A 16,586-nucleotide genomic window follows, 5' to 3' on the forward strand; every position below is an offset into this window, starting at 1 on the left:
TCATCTTCCTACAAACACTTACTTCAGAATAAAGTGTTTGCTTCCTCATAACATCATTCTGTGGCACCTCCACCATGAGATCCTGAACTCTCAGATTAGTCTGTTAAGTTTTGGAAGCATTCATAGCAGCCATTAATATGGAAAAAATAAAGCTAGGATGTTTTCTTCTCTTATAGCTGCTTTGTGAAGCAAATCCAAAGAAGAAGGCACAAAGTGAGATGAAAAACTGAATGAGATGAAAATCTTTGTCCCCAAGCCTGGGCAGGGGAGCATAGAGAGGTGCAGGAGGGACCTGCGTTTAGTGATACAGGAACCTGAACCTTAGGGTCCTCTGGAGTGCCTTTTACCCCTGCACTGGAGGGTGTGCTTGTCTGCCTCGGGCCACTTCATGACTCACTGAGCCCCTTCAGGGACTTGGGAGCCTCCCATGCTCACACCTGTCAGGCCTGTGACGGTGGTGACTGGTATGTGTGTGGGCGGGACAATCACACGCTGCAGCGCCAAAGATCCTGCCATAGGCAGGCCCAGTAAGACTACCGCAGCGAGCAGTACTCCGTGCCCGGCCCAGTGCACCTGGCTTTCCAGTGTTGTGCATGCACGTGGTCTTGGTCTTCCCATCTGGCTACCCCTCTGCTCTATCTCCAGAGGAGGGCAGTTCCACACGTGTGAAGTGCAAGGGACAGGCCCGGGAGCCTTGCGTGTTGGCTTCTGGTTCTGACTTTCTGGACTTTGCTTCTGGGGTTCAGACACAGCTCTGGCAGCAGGCCCCACCCCCATGTGCACATCCATGTGCACGTACATGTACCTGATGGTCTGGTAACTCCTGCTCCTGGGGCTGCTTGGAGCCCTGCTGGGAAGGGGCTCCACGCTCTTGTCTTAACACTGGTCCCCTCTTGACTTCACACAGACTACATCCCCGGATGTTGTTTTTGCAGGTGAAGGGCCACTGAGATGTCTGGGGAGCAAGTAGGGGACTGTGGAGTGGCCTTCTCTTTGCTATAGGGCCTACAAAGGAGAGATTAGTAGGCACAGATAGTGCAGAGCCCCCAGAACACACTTGTAGACATCCCTGAATACTTGCCACCCTTTCTGCCCACCAGAGGAAGGAGGAGGTGACTGGGTCAATGCTGCCCCTCAGTGTCTGTGGATATTGGATGTGTCAGGCAAAGGCTAGCACCCTGCTGCTCCCTGCCACTTGCAATGTGACCCCACACACTTAGGGTAACTCTGCTTTCCTCAGCTGGGTCATAGTGGGGCTCCCTGCAGATTGGGGCCCATCGCCAGCCCCATAGCCTTGCTGTTGCTGTTAGGCCATGTTATGTGTCAGAGAGAAGAGAACGGAAAGGACATTTGGGTTCAGCTGTGTGGAGCCACAAGCCTCTGGTCCCACAGGCCCTGTTTCTAGAGCGGTCATTGCACGGGGCCAACAGCACCGTGACATGCTCTTGTCCGCTATTTCAGAGCAAGAACAACCGTCCTTTGCGCACAAGCCAGATCTACGCCCAGGATGAGAACGCCACCCACACTCAGCTGTACACAAACCACTTTGACTTGATGAAGATGACGGCCGGCAAGAGGAGCCCCCCTATCAAACCTCTGTATGTCTCAGTCCTTGCTTCACGCCATGTATGATAGGCAGACCACGAGGCTCAGGTGTTGCTATGGCCTCATGGCCCTGTCTCTCCTCTGTTCAGTAACTTCGATCTTGTTTTCTGCCCTTCAGGCTTGGCATGAATCCCTTTCAGAAGAACCCCAAGCACGCCTCTGTGTTGGCAGAAAGGTACTGGGTGTTGGGGACACACTGCTTGCTGTTTGGAGGGTTTTTGCTCAGTGTTTGCATAAACTCGGCAGCCAGGCAGATTGCAATGCAGGTGCTGAGTCCAGGCTTCCAGGAGGTGCAGCACCTGGGCCAGAGTGATGGGGACAGTCCTGCCAGGCCCGGGCATGGAGAATCATGATGTACCCCTGCTAGCGCTCTGGAGGACATGGGTCACGGTGTGATAGGGATGCTCGAGGACTGGGGCAGTGCCCACAAGAGGCTTTTTTCCTCGTGCCACCTCTCTTTGGGCACAAGTTCCATTGAAGCTTAGGAAAAAAGACGATCAGTTTTCTGAAGCAAATCACATCCTCTGGGGTCTTGTTGGTGCTTGAGATGCTTTTTTAAGTTATATGGAAAAATGTTTAAGTGCTTTTCAGTTTTGTTTTGGTTGAGTTCTACTGTATTTGAATATTGTAGTTTTTTTCCTTTGCATTGTTCTTCTTTGAATGGTTTTAATTTTTTGTACGTGCGTGTGTTTGATAATAAAGTTATTTAATTTAAAAAAAATGGATCAGTGAGCTGGGAAGGTGGGGAGGAAGAAACAGGTAAACTGAGTTGTGGAGTCAAGTGATGGGCATTTTGTAGACGGGGCTTCTTAGAGTCGTGTTGAAAGGAGATTTGTTCAGATGGAACGGTCATCTCAGGCTCAGGCACTGTCAGTGCCCTTGTGCAGGGTAGACCATTTCCTGTCTTGCCCCTGCTTCCTTCCAGGGCTCTCCAAGTCTCCTCTGCACACAGCTACAAGTCAGGGCCCTCATCAGAGGAAGTTGGCTCACAGCACATCTGCAATGGCTCCCTCTGGCCATGCCTGTGTGCCTACACCCTGGCTGTGGCCCCACAGTGCCCTGCCTGTGTAGAGGATGGCAGTCCAGCCCTGGCCTGCTCCTCTTGGTGGCACGGCTCACTCTCAGACGTGCCTTTTAAGTTCCTTGCTCAAAGTGCCTGAGCTCTGCAGCTGCAGGGATTCTGGTACCAGCAGTACAGAGTACCTGTCACTTAGGCAGGGTGCAAGTTTGCTCAGCTGGTGGCTGTTCAGAAGCTGTGGACCAGCACAGCATTTGGGGACAAACCTGGCACTGTCCTTATCCTTTTTGATCTGGCATAAGATGGGAGCAAGAGAACCTCACAGAAGTACCAGATAGATTGTCACATACTTTCATAGAAGAGGGATGATGAGCTGGGTTTTTTAGGGAAACTGAGGGCAGGAGGCTGCAGCCAGCAGATCTTCAGTGTGGGCCGGGGCAGGCCATACTACAGGGGCCGAGGGCCGTGGAGCCGCAGGAAGCAGAGCGGGGGGCCTTGAACAGCTGTGCGTAGGTATAGAAATAGTTACTCCTCCCTGCAACGCATGGAAGAGGCGTGCCCAGGAGTCTTGGGGGAACTGGGGCTCACTGGGGGCTGAGGACTGAGGGGTGAGTACAGAGCATATCTATGGAGCTCACTGGTGGGTGGGGACAGGGTTGTGTGTCCGGAGCATTTCTGCAGAGCTAGTGGCCCTTGGGTGTCTGAACTGCAGATGGTACTGAACCCTTTGCCTCCTGGAAGGGCTTCACAGCTTTTCTTTGGTTCTGTCACCAGCGATTTGAGGCAGTTGTTCAGTAAAATAAGGGTGACTTGAGCACAGTCACTGTGGTACCGTGACAGTCAACGTGGTGACCAAGAAGCTTGCCGTGTGTATGGACATGCTGGACAGAAGAGTGGGTTGTGTTCTGGCAGAAAAGAGTGGGGTGGTGCATGATTTGCTCATGCTACTCAGCAGTATGCAGTCTTTTTTGCACTTTGGTCATTATTCACTACTTCTGAAGGTTTTTGATTTTTTTCTTAGTTCACACTTGTTACACAAAAAGTGGGTTTGCTTTAGCATGTTTGTACATGTGTATAACATGCTCTGATGCTCCCCTCTTGCCTTTCCCTCCCCCTTTCCCATCGTTGTGTGGTTCAAAACTTACAAATTATCTATTTCTGGAGTTTTTCCACTTGATATTTCTGAACCTTGGTTAACAGTAGGTCACTGAAGCCAGGGGTAAGGCCATGACCGTACATCCGACTCTTGCGCTTATCTTTCAGTGGAATCAACTATGACAAACCGCTGCCTCCCATTCAGGTTGCGTCCCTCCGTGCAGAGCGAATCGCAAAAGAGAAGAAGGTGTGTTCTCCTGCGTGCTGGCCTCCGGGCTATGTGGTAGCTGGGAGGTTCTGTCGCCCAGCTGAGTCCCCTCCTCCAGCAGCTTCTCTTCTGCCCGACCCTTCTAGGCTCTGGCCGATCAGCAGAAGGCACAGCAGCCAGCCGTGGCACAGCCACCCCCCCAGCAGCAGCAGCCCCCACCGCCCTCTCAGCAGCCACCACCACCACTACCCCAGGCACAGGCTGCTGGCAGCCAGCCATCCACGGGGCAGCCCACTGCTCCACCCCAGCCACAGACTCAGGCCCAGCCGCAGCCTGTGCAGGCCCCGCCAAAAGGGCAGCCTGCGATCACGACCGTGGGCAGTGCTGCAGTGCTGGTGAGAGCCTGTGTCCCGTGGTCTGAGGGGATGGTTTGGGCGTGGGCTGGCCCCTGAGGAGCTCTGCGCTTCCCCGAGGGGTTGGCCAGTGTGGCCCAGGCATGTGACTTGGGTGGGAAGGCGAGGCTGCACTCTAGGCGGGGGGCCGTGGCACCTGTGCACATGGGCACAGACAAGCCACCTTCGCTGAGCCACGCCCCCCTGCTTGTGAGCATGCACACAGGCACCTGGCACATGCCTGTCCTTAGTGCCTGCTGTGGAAAGCCCTGCAGAGTGTGAAGAAGTGAAAGGCAGGCTGTGCCTGCAGACTGTGGTGGCTGATAGCCACGCCTCCGTGCACTGTGTGCATGTGTCACACACTGGGGTCGAGGGTGCAATCAGACTTACTGAGCATGTTTGGTGCTGCATTTAGGAAACACCTGTTTTGCCTTGTTAGCCAAGCGTGAAGATACTTACCATAGAACCATTTTTGCCATCAATTTAAGTTGCATTTGGCTGTAGTGAAGTTTTATATGCACTTGAGCATTTGTATTCATTCAGATGATACATTTATGCCAGGTGTGGTGGCACGTGCCTTTCAATCCCACCACTTGGGAAGCTGAGGCAGGAGGACTGCAAGTCCCAGTCCTACCCTGGTCATTTAGTGAGACCCTGTCTCAGAGATAAAGACTTAGAAAAAGGCAGGGGCTGGGGTGCAGCTTAGTCAGTGATAGAGTGCCCCTGAGCGTGTGTCCAGCCCCAACCATTTACCAAACTCGCCCTTGGTACAAGGGGCATCCGTGCAAAAGGTGGGCCGGGCCCGGCTGACTGGAGTCCGGGCCCAGCGGGGAGCAGGAGGCAGCAGATGGCGATCGTTTCAGTACTGGCAGGAAGGCACCAGGCAGGGCAGCGACCGTGGGCAGGGAAAGGAGCTTTTTGCAGGGGTGGCTGTGAGCTGCAGCCTAAGCAGCAGGAAGTCGGCCCTGAGGGGTCAGAGAGGACGTTGAGAGCTGAGCATGGCTGTTAGGAAGAGGGTCAGCATGCTGGGCTGGGTGACGAGAGACCACGCACATAGGGCGGGGCAAGGGCCAAGCCAGGACGGCCTGGGTGGCTGTGTGAGCATGGTTGGGGTTTGGGTCTGATTGTGGATGAAGTGGGAGCCTTTGGAGAGTTTGTGCAGGGCAGGGCCTGGCATGAAACTCAGGAGCGTTTTCCTTTTTACACAGGCAGGAACCATTAAAACCTCAGTGACTGGCACAAGTATTCCAACAGGTAAGGAGGGTCCAGAAGTGGTGGAGTAGGAGCCAGGCATGGAGGAGTACAGCTGTGATTCCAGCACTCTGGGAGGCTGAGGCAGGAGGGTCGCAAGACCAAGCCCAGCCTGAGCAACTTAGCCATTTAGTGAACCGTCTCAAAATAAAAAAAGATCTGAGGATGTAGCCCAGGACAAAGGCCATCAGTTCAATCCAGTACTGCCAGACCAAAAAATAATAAGTGAAAGATAGGAGAAAGCTTTTCTCATCCTCTTGCCCACACGCATCTTCCTCTGCAGGCACTGTGAGTGGCAACGTGATCGTGAACACCATCGCAGGCGTCCCTGCTGCCACCTTCCAGTCCATTAACAAGCGTCTCGCATCGCCAGTGGCTCCTGGAGCCTTGACTGTGAGTTATCCCTGTCCCAGGAGCTCGCCTTGGCTCTGTACTCGGGAGGTGACTCCCTCTCAGTGCTCCAGCAGTGGCTCATCAGGACAGCCATTTGCACACATTCAGTGTTGGGGGGTGGCATCCGTTCTCTACTCTGAGTGAATGAAACCATGGTGTGCGCTCGTGCATGTGCATGTGTGGATATGCACACTCCTCCCACGTGGCATTCCAGCAGGAGGGCGTGGGTCTGAGAGCATGTTGCAGTTGTGTCACTGAGTGGAGCAGAGGTACACAGGAGCCCTTGCAGGGCCCTGGGCAGGAGGAGGGGACAGGGTGCTGTGTGAGGGCAGCGCCTTGGGTTTGCACACGTTCCAGACTGTGTGTGAAGGCCAACAGGCCCAGGAGAGCGGATTAAGTGGGGGAGGTACTGAGACATCATGTGAGATACCTAGACAGCATGGTGTTGGAAAAGAATAGGCATGCAGATGAATGGAGTTGGGTAGAAAGTCCAGAAGTAGGTGCACATGCCTGTGTGGTCAGGAAGTTTCCTAAAGGGGCCCTGGAATTCAGTGGGCCATCTACATGATGCTGAGACCACTGGATTTCATGTGCAAAACAACCTTGACCTGTAAGTCACACCATGCATAAAACGTCATTCAAAATGAGTCCTAGGCCTGAATGTAAAACCAGAAACTATAGCTTTCTGTTTGGTTTTGAGGTTTTTTTGTTGTTTGTTTATTTGTTGTTTGGGTTTTTTTGGGTTTTTTGAGACAGGGTGTTGCTCTGTAGTCCAGGCTGGTCTTGAACTCTTGGTGATCCTCCTTCCTCAGGCTCCTGAGCACTGGGATTACAGGAGTGCATCACCATGCCCGGCCAGAAGCTACAGATTTTGAACCAAAACAGTAACATTTCTAAGCGAACAGCTTAACTTCCTTAGTCTACGTAAACATTTCAAGGATGCAAAAGGCTGTGAATGAAATATTAAATTAGATTATTTCATCAAATTAAAAACTGCTTCTTAAAGTAAATAAACAAAAACTGTTCCTTAAAAAATATTAAAATGGATATAAAAGCGCAGACTGGGAAAGTATGTTTGCAAAACGTGTGAGGGCAGGTATGCAGGTTGCATGAAGACCCTTGAACTCAGAAGAAAACAGATGAATTTAAAAATGGCCAAAAGGGGGCCCGGGGATTTAGCTCAGTGGTTCCGCTGCCTGTCTCACAAACACCAAGACCAGAGTTTGATCCCCGGTACCACCCCCCCAAATAAATAGATAAATAAAATTAAAATGGACACAAGATGGCGCAGTCACCAGAAAGGATACACGACTGGCAAATACATTATGGAAAGATTAGGAAAGCAAAACTGAAACGATAGTGCTGTGTGGCCAGGTACCTGTGAGAACAGCTGTGAGACCCCAGCCCTGACGCTGCAGAATCTCAGTCACCATGAACAGCAGTGGTTACTTTTATAAAATTAAACACATGCTTTGCTTATGTAGCCTAGCAACTCTACTGCTAAGTATTTCTCCAAGAGAAATGAAAATGTGTCTACACAGGGAACCCAGATGCTGTGTGTCTTGTGGCTTTGTCATTGCTAAAATTGCAGCAGCCTAGTGTCCTCTGCCCATTGAGTAGTGTCCCATTTGACCCGAGGCTGCCTGGCATGACAGGAAGCATGGTACCTGGGGTGCAGGGAACCTCAAAGGCCTGCTACTGTTGTGTGAACAGAGCTCCAAAAGGCTGTGTATTTACCTGACCATGGTGGCACACGCCTCTAATCCCAGCACTCGAGAGCTGGAGCATGAGTTTAAGGCCAGCCTGGACTACAGAGCAAGATCCTGTCATGAAAAAGAAAAAAAGAAAGGCTGTGTGTGCTGTGTATACTTAAGTGATGTGATGGAACAGTGGGACTTCGGGGGCAGAGAGCAGATGCTTGCCAGGTGCTGGAGGAGAGGGAGGGAGGGTTTGGTCACAGGGAGGCCCTGGAGCTCTTTGGCAGTGCCAGCTGTGTATGCTGTATCTACATCTGGGGCATGGTGAGTGCGGTCACCCAAAGGTCGCGGAACCGCATCCCTGGAGTTCATGAGTGTTGCTGTATGTACAGTACCCATCATTAAACTGAAAGATTAAAGTACTCTACACAACAGAATGCATTAAATAGTTTCTTCTTTGGCATGTGAGTTAAGATTATTTCATTGGTTTTTATTTCTGTTTTGCAGAAACTGCTTTAGGTGCAGAACGGAAGTTATTAGTTAGGAATATCAGGACCATTCTGAATGGCCAGTGCTATTTCTGTGGGGCGGGAAGCCAAAATCATTGCATCTAGTGTTTTTTTGTTTGTGTGTGTGTGTGTGTGTGTGTGTGTGTGTGTTGTATTTAAGGGATCTGCAGTCTGCACCCTCTGCAGGGAGACAGGGCCTGTATAGCTCTTGCCTTTGCAAGCTGGTTTCTCTGAGGGAATCAGGGCAACTTCCAGAAGGCACCGTGGCCTTCACATGGACAGGAAGTGTGTTATCCCCAAGGCCAGGTCACATGGTGTGAGCAGAGGCCAAGCAGCAGCGAGCAGCAGAGCACTCTTTGGGTGGAGGAGAGCAGTGCTGGTTCCTCAAGTTCATCAGGGGCCTGCTGTGCTGCACTGTGTTAGGGTGAGGCTGGGTGATCTGGGGTTGGAGTGGGTTTCACTCAGCAGGCAGTGGGGAGTGCGTGGAAGACCTAGAGGCAACCCCGGAGCATAATTCGATGTCCTGTGTGTGAGGTTAAGAGCACAGAAAAGGCCGGGAAGCTCTTCCAGTAGTCCAGAAGGGATTTCTGGTTTTGGTAATAAAATGAGTAAAGTATTTTTATACAGCTCTCAGTATAACCAAATTTATTGGACAAATTTTTTAAATCCTTCTAGAAGCTTAAAGAAACTAAAATCCTAGGCTATGTATGTAGCTCAGTGGCACCTCACCTGCCTGGCAAACGCAAGGTCCTGAGTTCGAGTTCCAGTACTGGGGGGGGGAGAAATGAACAAATAAATAATTCTAAGGCCAAAATGTAAGGGAAAGAAAAAAATCAGAGGGAGGAACGGGATGCCCTGAAGCTGGGTTTGCCTTGAGAGTACTTTGGGCATTGGGGACAGGGGACTCAAGGTCCACCCTCAGTGGTGCTCACCCGAGGTAGAGTCCAGGAGGGCTGTGGACACAGGCTGGCACCCCGAGGGCAGGCCTGGCCAGACATGAAGTGCACCCTGGGCTGGAAGGGAAGTTCCTGGTGTTGCAGCCATTCGGCTCCTCCACAGGTTTGTGCTCCAGGTGGTGCCGCCCACCAAGGGCCTGCAAGCCCCTTGATCAAGCACCACAGGCCCAGACTGGAGCTGTCTATGGGGGCCAGAAGCAGATAGATTCCTCTGGAGGATGGTGCTTTCGTCTCCTACTTCTTAGGACCGCCACAGTTTTCAGGCTGACAAGTAGTATGTGGTAAAAAACAGCAAAGATAAGTCATGAGAAGATAAGTCACCGTGAGGGAGACCAGAGGAACAGCAGACAGTGGCCGGGCTCCTGAGACAGGATACACGGTTGGCAGGCGTGGATTGTGCAACAGTTACACTTCATGTTTCAAAGAAACCAAAGGAAAGCGATATGTAAAAGCAGTGTAAAGGACTGTTAGAAGTGAAAAGTGGTCAGCACAGTCGGGATGAGGGAACTCTGGATGAGCTTGGATCACACTGGTGATGAGAGAATTCGTGGGCTAGATGAGGAGCAAGAAGTTACCCCAGATGCATCACGGGGAGACCAGATGGAAGACGGAGTGAGAGGACCCAGCCGAGCTCGGTAGTGTTGAACAGGGACGGTGCCTGAAGGTGGGGGAGTCGCCACATGACACTGACCCTTGCATATGAAAAGTCCGCTAATCCCAGTCAAGGAGATGAAGAGGCACCATGCTACACAGTACATGAGAGAGGAAAGAGGGCCGGGCCTCTGAGTACAGCCTGCTGCCCAGGGCCAACAAAGAAGGGACCTGGCTGCCACCCCTGGTGTTCTGAGTTCCCTGAACAAGGGCAAAATAAAGACATCTTGAGACACAGAAGAGGGGACTTAGTAGGGCTTTGTTGGAAGGTGAACCTCACGTACCAGGAAGGCACTCAGCCTGGAGGGCTGAGAAGTCACAGGAAGGCAGAGTCGGGAAGGAAGACCCCTCGGGTGCAGGAGGGCGGGGCAGGAGCGGGGACACCAAGGAGTGGAGGTGGATGAAGATTGCCCTCGCAAACAGCAGCAGTTCACTGTGGGGCTGAAAAAAGTAAAGTTCATGTACATGGTATTATCTGATTACATATGGGTAGGCTTGTTTAAAACCTATGATTTTGATAAATACTCATGATGCAGTTTTTAGATGAGCTACTAAAAGAACAGAAATTGTGTGACTCACACTGATGGGGAAAATTGGATGAGAACAGATGAAAGGTGAGAAAGCAGATACAGAGAAACACAGCTAAATAGCAAGTGAAAGTAACATGCTAGATTTAAATCCATGTATGTAAGCAATCCAGTGTAAATGGATCAACAGCAGACTTAAGTTGTCTTAAGACACCATCAGCACTTGAGCCAAGGTGACTTACAGAGAGAAATGATGCCTGGGAGGGGTGTCTCAGAGGAGACATCAGAGGGTTTATCGTGGCCTGGGGAAGGGTGGCAGCAGGATGTGACAGTGGGCTGGGGCATGGAGGACACTGACTCTTAAGCAGGAAAGAGATGGTGAAGACCGGAAGGGCTGTGGCTCTGCACAGGCTTAGCAGGGCTTGACAGTTAGCAGTGGGTTGGGTGCAGGGCGTGGGTATAAGCTTGGGGGCTGGCAGAGTAATGGAGAATCCATGTTCTGAGCAAAGCAAGAGGGACCTGTGGGTTGGAAACTGTCCTCCAAGACTGTTCCTTTTCCCCCAGTAACCTGGTTCCCTAATGAAAAAGAACACTGCTCTATGGCTCCTGCACTTGTCTGTGAGCTCATGGGGAGCTGTGTGTGTGTGTGCGTGTGCGTGTGTGTGTGTGCGCATGCACATGCACGTGCATGGAACCCTGTGTTGGAGACTAGACTCCAGGCTGTGTCCGTCCCTGGGTTCTGGACCCTGGGCCACATTGTGCTCCTTTGAGGGGAGGCCTGGAGTGTGGTGTGAAGTGTGTGATGTGCTCTCACTTGCCTTTCCAGACCTCGGGAGGCTCTGCCCCTACGCAGGTGGTCCACACCCAGCAGCGAGCAGTTGGCTCCCCAGCCACCGTGACCACTGACCTGGTGTCCATGGCAACAACTCAGGGTGTTCGAGCGGTCACTTCTGTGACAGCTTCGGCTGTGGTAACCACCAACCTAACCCCAGTGCAGACCCCAGCCCGGTCTTTGGTCACTCAGGTATCCCAAGGTAAGGGGCTTGTTGTTTCTGCATTCACACCTGCTGCTGGAGCTCAGACTGTTGCTCAAGAGTGATGATGGGGCTCATGACAGACGTTTTCCCAGCCACAGGGGTGCAGCTGCCTGGAAAAACCATCACCCCTGCGCACTTCCAGCTCCTCCGACAACAGCAGCAGCAGCAGCAGCAGCCACCACCACAGCAGCCCTCTCAGGTGCCAGTTCCACAGATCCAGGGCCAGGCTCAGTCCCCTGCCCAGATCAAGGCCGTGGGCAAGCTGCCACCGGTGAGCACTTGGGAAGGTCCCGGGTAGGCAGGACTCACAGATGCCTTGTTGCATGGTGCAGTTCAAACTGCACTTTGCAGAAATCTAGCTTTGCCTTTAGGTAGGAGGTGTTTGATACATGTGGATCACACTTCTGAGAGTGTCTCAGGGCTTGCTGCCACACTTTGGGACTGGAGCCTGTGCAAACACTTCCTCTCTCCGGCCCTCTCGCACATGGTGTATCTCAGCTCACTCGATGCTGTTCTTCACCAGAGGATGCTGAGGAGGAGGTCCCTTGGCACTTCTCGGGGCCCAGGGTGGGGCCCATCTGAGCTGGGCTGCTGATTTTTGCCAACTTGGGCACCACCTTTGCTCTCATATGCACAGAGGCATTCATTTCAGAAGGGAGCACCACATCCCTGGCACAGATGGACAGTCACGAGTAGACACCATCCAAGTAGTAGAAAAACATGGACACCAGTGAGGTGGTCCGGCCTGTTATGGGGCCTGAACTTGCAGGAGGGGCTCCTCACTGAGGCAAAGCCCTCGTCAGAGGCCAGGGACTCTGCAGAGGTGTCTGGTGCCTGTGGGTCTCATTCCCTCATGCCTCCATGTTCTGCAGCACTCAGGGTCCGTGCCCATGCCCACCCTGTTCCCTTTGAGACAGCAGTTAGACCCATGCCGCCTCAGGCAGGAACCACCTTCCTCACCCTGTCTCAGCTCCCCCTGCCTCCTCTGCCTTCACCCTACCTGTCCTGAGTCAGTGTCAGTCACTTCTGTGTCCACGTGTCTAGAGAGAGCTGACAGTCATGAACAGCTCTGTAAATTTTCTTTTTAAAAGACATTTTCTCTCTCTCTTTGGCAGTACCTACTGGGAATTGAATCTAAGGCTTTCACACCGAGCCACATCCCCAGTCTATTTTTGTTTTTTATTTTGAGACAGGGCCTTGTCAAGTCACCAAGTTGTCGAGACTGGGCTTGAACTTCCAGTCCTCCCTCAGCCTCCCAGGGTGCTGGGACTGTAGCCATGTGCTACTATGTCTGGCACCTTTCATTTCTTAAAACATTTTTGAACTAGTATCTGGATGTATTCACTTCTTTTAAAGGTACACAACTTATCACTAAATTATTATTTAACTTACTAGTAAGTTTGATGGTGCTACATATTTAAACTGTGAGATAGGAACCTAGAAATTTTATGAACCTGCTCATCTGTCAGAGTCATTATTTCCAGTTCTTGCTGAGATGCTGATGTTGAACACCTGGGTGCTTTGGCCAAATGATGTGCGTTTGGCAGATGTGTGCCTTGTTACTTGCTGGAGGTAGAGCAGTAACTACAGTCAGTGTGTTTGCTCTAAAGAGTGTAGTGTGGTTCATGTGCAAGAGAATGTTTCCTTCTCTGGGTTTCAGGAGCACATCATCAAGATGCAGAAGCAGAAAATGCAGCTGCCCCCACAGCCCCCAGCCCCGCCGGCCCAGCCAGGGCCCCCCCAGCCTCCGGCACAAGTGCAGGTGCAGCCCCCTCCGCCCCCGCAGCAGCAGAGCCCCCAGCTCACCACAGTCACCGCCCCTCGACCTGGGGCCTTGCTCACAGGCACCACTGTGGCCAACCTCCAGGTGGCGCGGCTCGTAAGTTCCAGCACGGATGTGCATTTTCTAGAACGGTCATGTCTGTCTGGGTTTGGGTTGGCCCAGGGGCCAGCTTGGTATTGTGGCCTGCTTGCAGGACACGGCAGGGCGAGCTCCTGCTGAGTGTTCCATGTCCTGGGAGAGGGTGAGGTACCTCATTAAGGCACGCTTGGTGTCACTGAGCCTCCCAGGGACCGGAGGGTTGGGACTGAGTGAAGGAGCATGCATGACATGGTGGTCCCTGCACTGTGGAGTGGAGGGACAGGGCCAGGCTTGCACAGTGGGAGGAGGTGAGCTGCCGGGCTGGGAAAGTGACTCACAGGTGACCACTGAGTAGGCAAGAGAAGCCTTTGGGATTTTGAAAGTGGAAATAACAGGACAAAAGCAGTGTCCGGGAAGAGTAGCCAGGATCAGTGTCCCGTGGGTGGCAGCATCCCAGCAGGTGATCCACGCGCTGTGCTGGCTGCCCTCGTGGAGGCTGACTGAGCAGGGCCCTGTGCTGGGCTCCTGGTGCAGTGCCCAGATGTCCCCAGGGCAGGGGGAGCTTCCTGTGCCTGCATTTTACAGAGGGAGAAACAGGTATGGAGCCTCAGCAGCTGTCTGGATCCTACAGTTAGTCAGCTATGTCGAGTGAAATGTGGGGACCAGGTGCCCAGGCCCAGCTCCGCATGCCTGACCGCTGCTGTAGGTCTCAGGGAGGGGGCTGCCCTCCACAGGGAGGGGTGTCCATGGGACGAGAAGCCACAGAAGAAGCCTGGCTTCACTAGAGCTCACAGGGATGCAGGTTGGGCGGAGGCGACTGGCAGGAGCCTAGTAATGGCCAGGGCAGGGCGTTGGGAGACAGGAGTTTGTGACCTGTTTTAGAGGGGGTGTTGGTAACAAAGCTACAAAAGTGTGTGTACTAGTTAATGAAATAAAGAAATAATATAGTTAGCTGGGTGCAATGGCACACACCTGTAGTCCCAGCACTTTGGGAGGCTCGAGCAGGAGAATCCTGAGTTCAGGTCCCACCTGGACAATTTAGCAAGATACTGTCTCAGAAAATAAAATGGACAGGGGATGTAGCCCGGTGTGAAGACCCTGGATTCAATCCCGAGTGCCACTAAGAAAAGGGAGGGAGGAGGGATGGAGCGAAGGGGCTATTACAAAATAATAAATGTACGGGGTTGTTTGAGAAAATGATGCAGGAGATTAAGTATCTCTTACTAGGATGTTCACTAAATAAACCACAGAGAGTCCAAACGATGAAATATCAAGTAGCTTTGATAAGTGATTGTTATAAGCCAGGTACAGTGGAGTATGCCTGTGTCCCAGCACTTAGGAAGTGAGGTAGGAGGATCATCATGAAGCCTGGCCGAGGCTAGATAGCAAGACCCTGTCTCAAAACATTATAAAGAGAGAACAAAAATCCAAAGAGCTATCCACTTGGGACCCCTCCTGGAAATTCAGGAGCTATTCTTCTTTCCAATAAAACTCTCCTAACCTCCCCTAAAACATCAGAAAGAAAAGTGATTGGTTTAAACAGAAGAGAACCGGATTATCCATGATCCGTCCCACCTTCACATGCTTTTACGGCAAGCTGCAGACGAGAGCAGCACCCAGAAGGCTACCAGTTTCATGTCGTTCTGGGGGTGTGGGTGACTTTTATTTATTTCTGTGTAGGTGAAACGCACCTGTCCCCACTTAGTTTAAATGTAACTGAGGGGAAGGTGCCTGGTGGTAGCATGGTAGACACATAGGGCAGGAAGCCCGGTGGGTGGACTCTCAGGCGGCTAGGGCAGTGACCATGAGTGGGAGCCAGGGTGCAGGAGCAAGCAGGGCATGCTTCAGGGAAGGGAGCCAAGCTGCACGAACTGCCTGGCCAGCATCAGTGTTCATTGTGAGGTTGTCCCAGGGTGTAGTGAGGTCAGAGGGCAGGCCTGGCCTCACGATTTCATGTTGCCTGCTACGCATAAATAATCGTGTTTTCTTTTAGCATCAGTTGTGGTAATCTTTGTAGTTCTCTCATGGCTTGACTCTTGTTGGAGAATATTGAAGGAAACATGACACCCTACCATCACTGGACTCTTCTGTTGTTTCCTCTGTTTAGACCCGAGTTCCTGCTTCTCAACTGCAGGCGCAAGGGCAGATGCAGACTCAGACACCCCAGCCAGCCCAGGTGGCCCTGGCCAAGCCTCCAGTGGTGTCTGTCCCAGCTGCCGTGGTCTCTTCACCAGGGGTCACGACCTTGCCCATGAACGTCGCAGGGATCAGCGTGGCTATCGGGCAGCCACAGAAAGCAGCAGGTGCCTCCCCCACAGCTGTCCCCTCTGCTGCCAGGCCCCATGCCAGGTGCAGTGCAGTGAGCCTTGGCCCGTCCTGTCCTTAGCTCCCAGCTCATGCCCATCATCATGTAGCTCTCTAAGTTCCTGAGAGGTCCAAGTCGAAGTCTGGCCCCAATTTAACCAGTAGCATTCTGAAGCCAGTAGCATCCCATGCCTGTTTACATGGCTTTGGTGAGCACAGCAGTGCTGTTAGTGTATTCAGGGCTGTTTTCCTCAATCCTGGCTCAGCTCAGCCCTCATCCCTGGCAGGTGACCATCTGAGAGCCCCAGGGTAGGCGGGCCTCCCCACCCGGAGTTGGCTCGTTCACGGGGTTGCTCTTGCAGGGCAGACTGTCGTGGCCCAGCCTGTGCATGTCCAGCAGCTGCTGAAGCTCAAGCAGCAGGCTGTCCAGCAGCAGAAGGCCATCCAGCCGCAGGTCACCCAGGGCCAGGCTGCCGTCCAGCAGAAGGTACTGGGACCCCTGCATGGGATCTTGGTTCAGCATGGAGTTGGGCCTCTGCAGAAGACGCAGATGTCTTTGAGGGTGGACAGACAGAGACCACAGCTCAGGGAGAGGGCCAGGATGCCTTAGATGTGGGGGTTGGAGCCAGGTGCAGGCATGGAACTGGCTGACAGGAGGGTCCAGGCAGTGCAGAGAAGTGAGGATAGCCACAGTGTATGGCCTGGGGACACTGTGCTCTCTTCCTGGCTTCTGGGGCAGATATGGAAAGGAGGGACCAGGCGTGAGGAGGGGAGGCTGCCAGTGCTGTCCACGGCAAGGGATGCCCAGCAGGCTGTCCTACCTCTGGGACCTCGTTCTTGGGTACTTGCTGCTAGCATCAGGCCTGGCCTTCCTTGTCCTGTGGGGTGCTGGCACTTCGGGTGCTGTATGTGCTGTTTTCTGGACTAAGGCTGGGACGGGTCTGACATGGAACAGGGTACTGGCCAAGAGCTGTGCAGTCCCTGGTGCTGACCTCCAAGTGCAGTGTGATTCTGAGGGAACTGGGGCAGAGCAGAGGGACTTACCAGGCACAGAGTGGGAAAAGGAGACCAGGTGCGAGTGA

At 52.8% G+C, this 16,586-nt stretch overlaps 1 protein-coding gene across 24 annotated transcripts in view; it reads left to right on the forward strand.

The window, feature by feature from the left end:
• Nucleotides 1–16,586, forward strand: part of Ep400 (E1A binding protein p400) — a 106,575-nt gene that overhangs the window by 81,511 nt on the left and 8,478 nt on the right. For 21 of the 24 annotated variants that reach the window (XM_021257704.2, XM_087198044.1, XM_087198046.1 and 18 more), the window contains 11 exons: nucleotides 1,462–1,598; nucleotides 1,724–1,780; nucleotides 3,887–3,965; nucleotides 4,073–4,321; nucleotides 5,527–5,572; nucleotides 5,853–5,962; nucleotides 11,129–11,336; nucleotides 11,432–11,610; nucleotides 13,000–13,218; nucleotides 15,308–15,503; nucleotides 15,867–15,991. In XM_021257704.2, the coding sequence (XP_021113363.2) occupies nucleotides 1,462–1,598; nucleotides 1,724–1,780; nucleotides 3,887–3,965; nucleotides 4,073–4,321; nucleotides 5,527–5,572; nucleotides 5,853–5,962; nucleotides 11,129–11,336; nucleotides 11,432–11,610; nucleotides 13,000–13,218; nucleotides 15,308–15,503; nucleotides 15,867–15,991 (1,605 nt within the window). The remainder of the gene's footprint in view (nucleotides 1–1,461; nucleotides 1,599–1,723; nucleotides 1,781–3,886; nucleotides 3,966–4,072; nucleotides 4,322–5,526; nucleotides 5,573–5,852; nucleotides 5,963–11,128; nucleotides 11,337–11,431; nucleotides 11,611–12,999; nucleotides 13,219–15,307; nucleotides 15,504–15,866; nucleotides 15,992–16,586) is intronic. The other 3 variants (XR_002394605.2, XR_002394604.2, XM_021257706.2) reach the window with 2 other exon arrangements.

Source organism: Heterocephalus glaber, unplaced genomic scaffold, assembly GCF_053883595.1.
Source record: "Heterocephalus glaber isolate CG9 unplaced genomic scaffold, H.glaber_assembly_v1.0 deba00001687, whole genome shotgun sequence".
NCBI lineage: Eukaryota > Metazoa > Chordata > Mammalia > Rodentia > Bathyergidae > Heterocephalus > Heterocephalus glaber.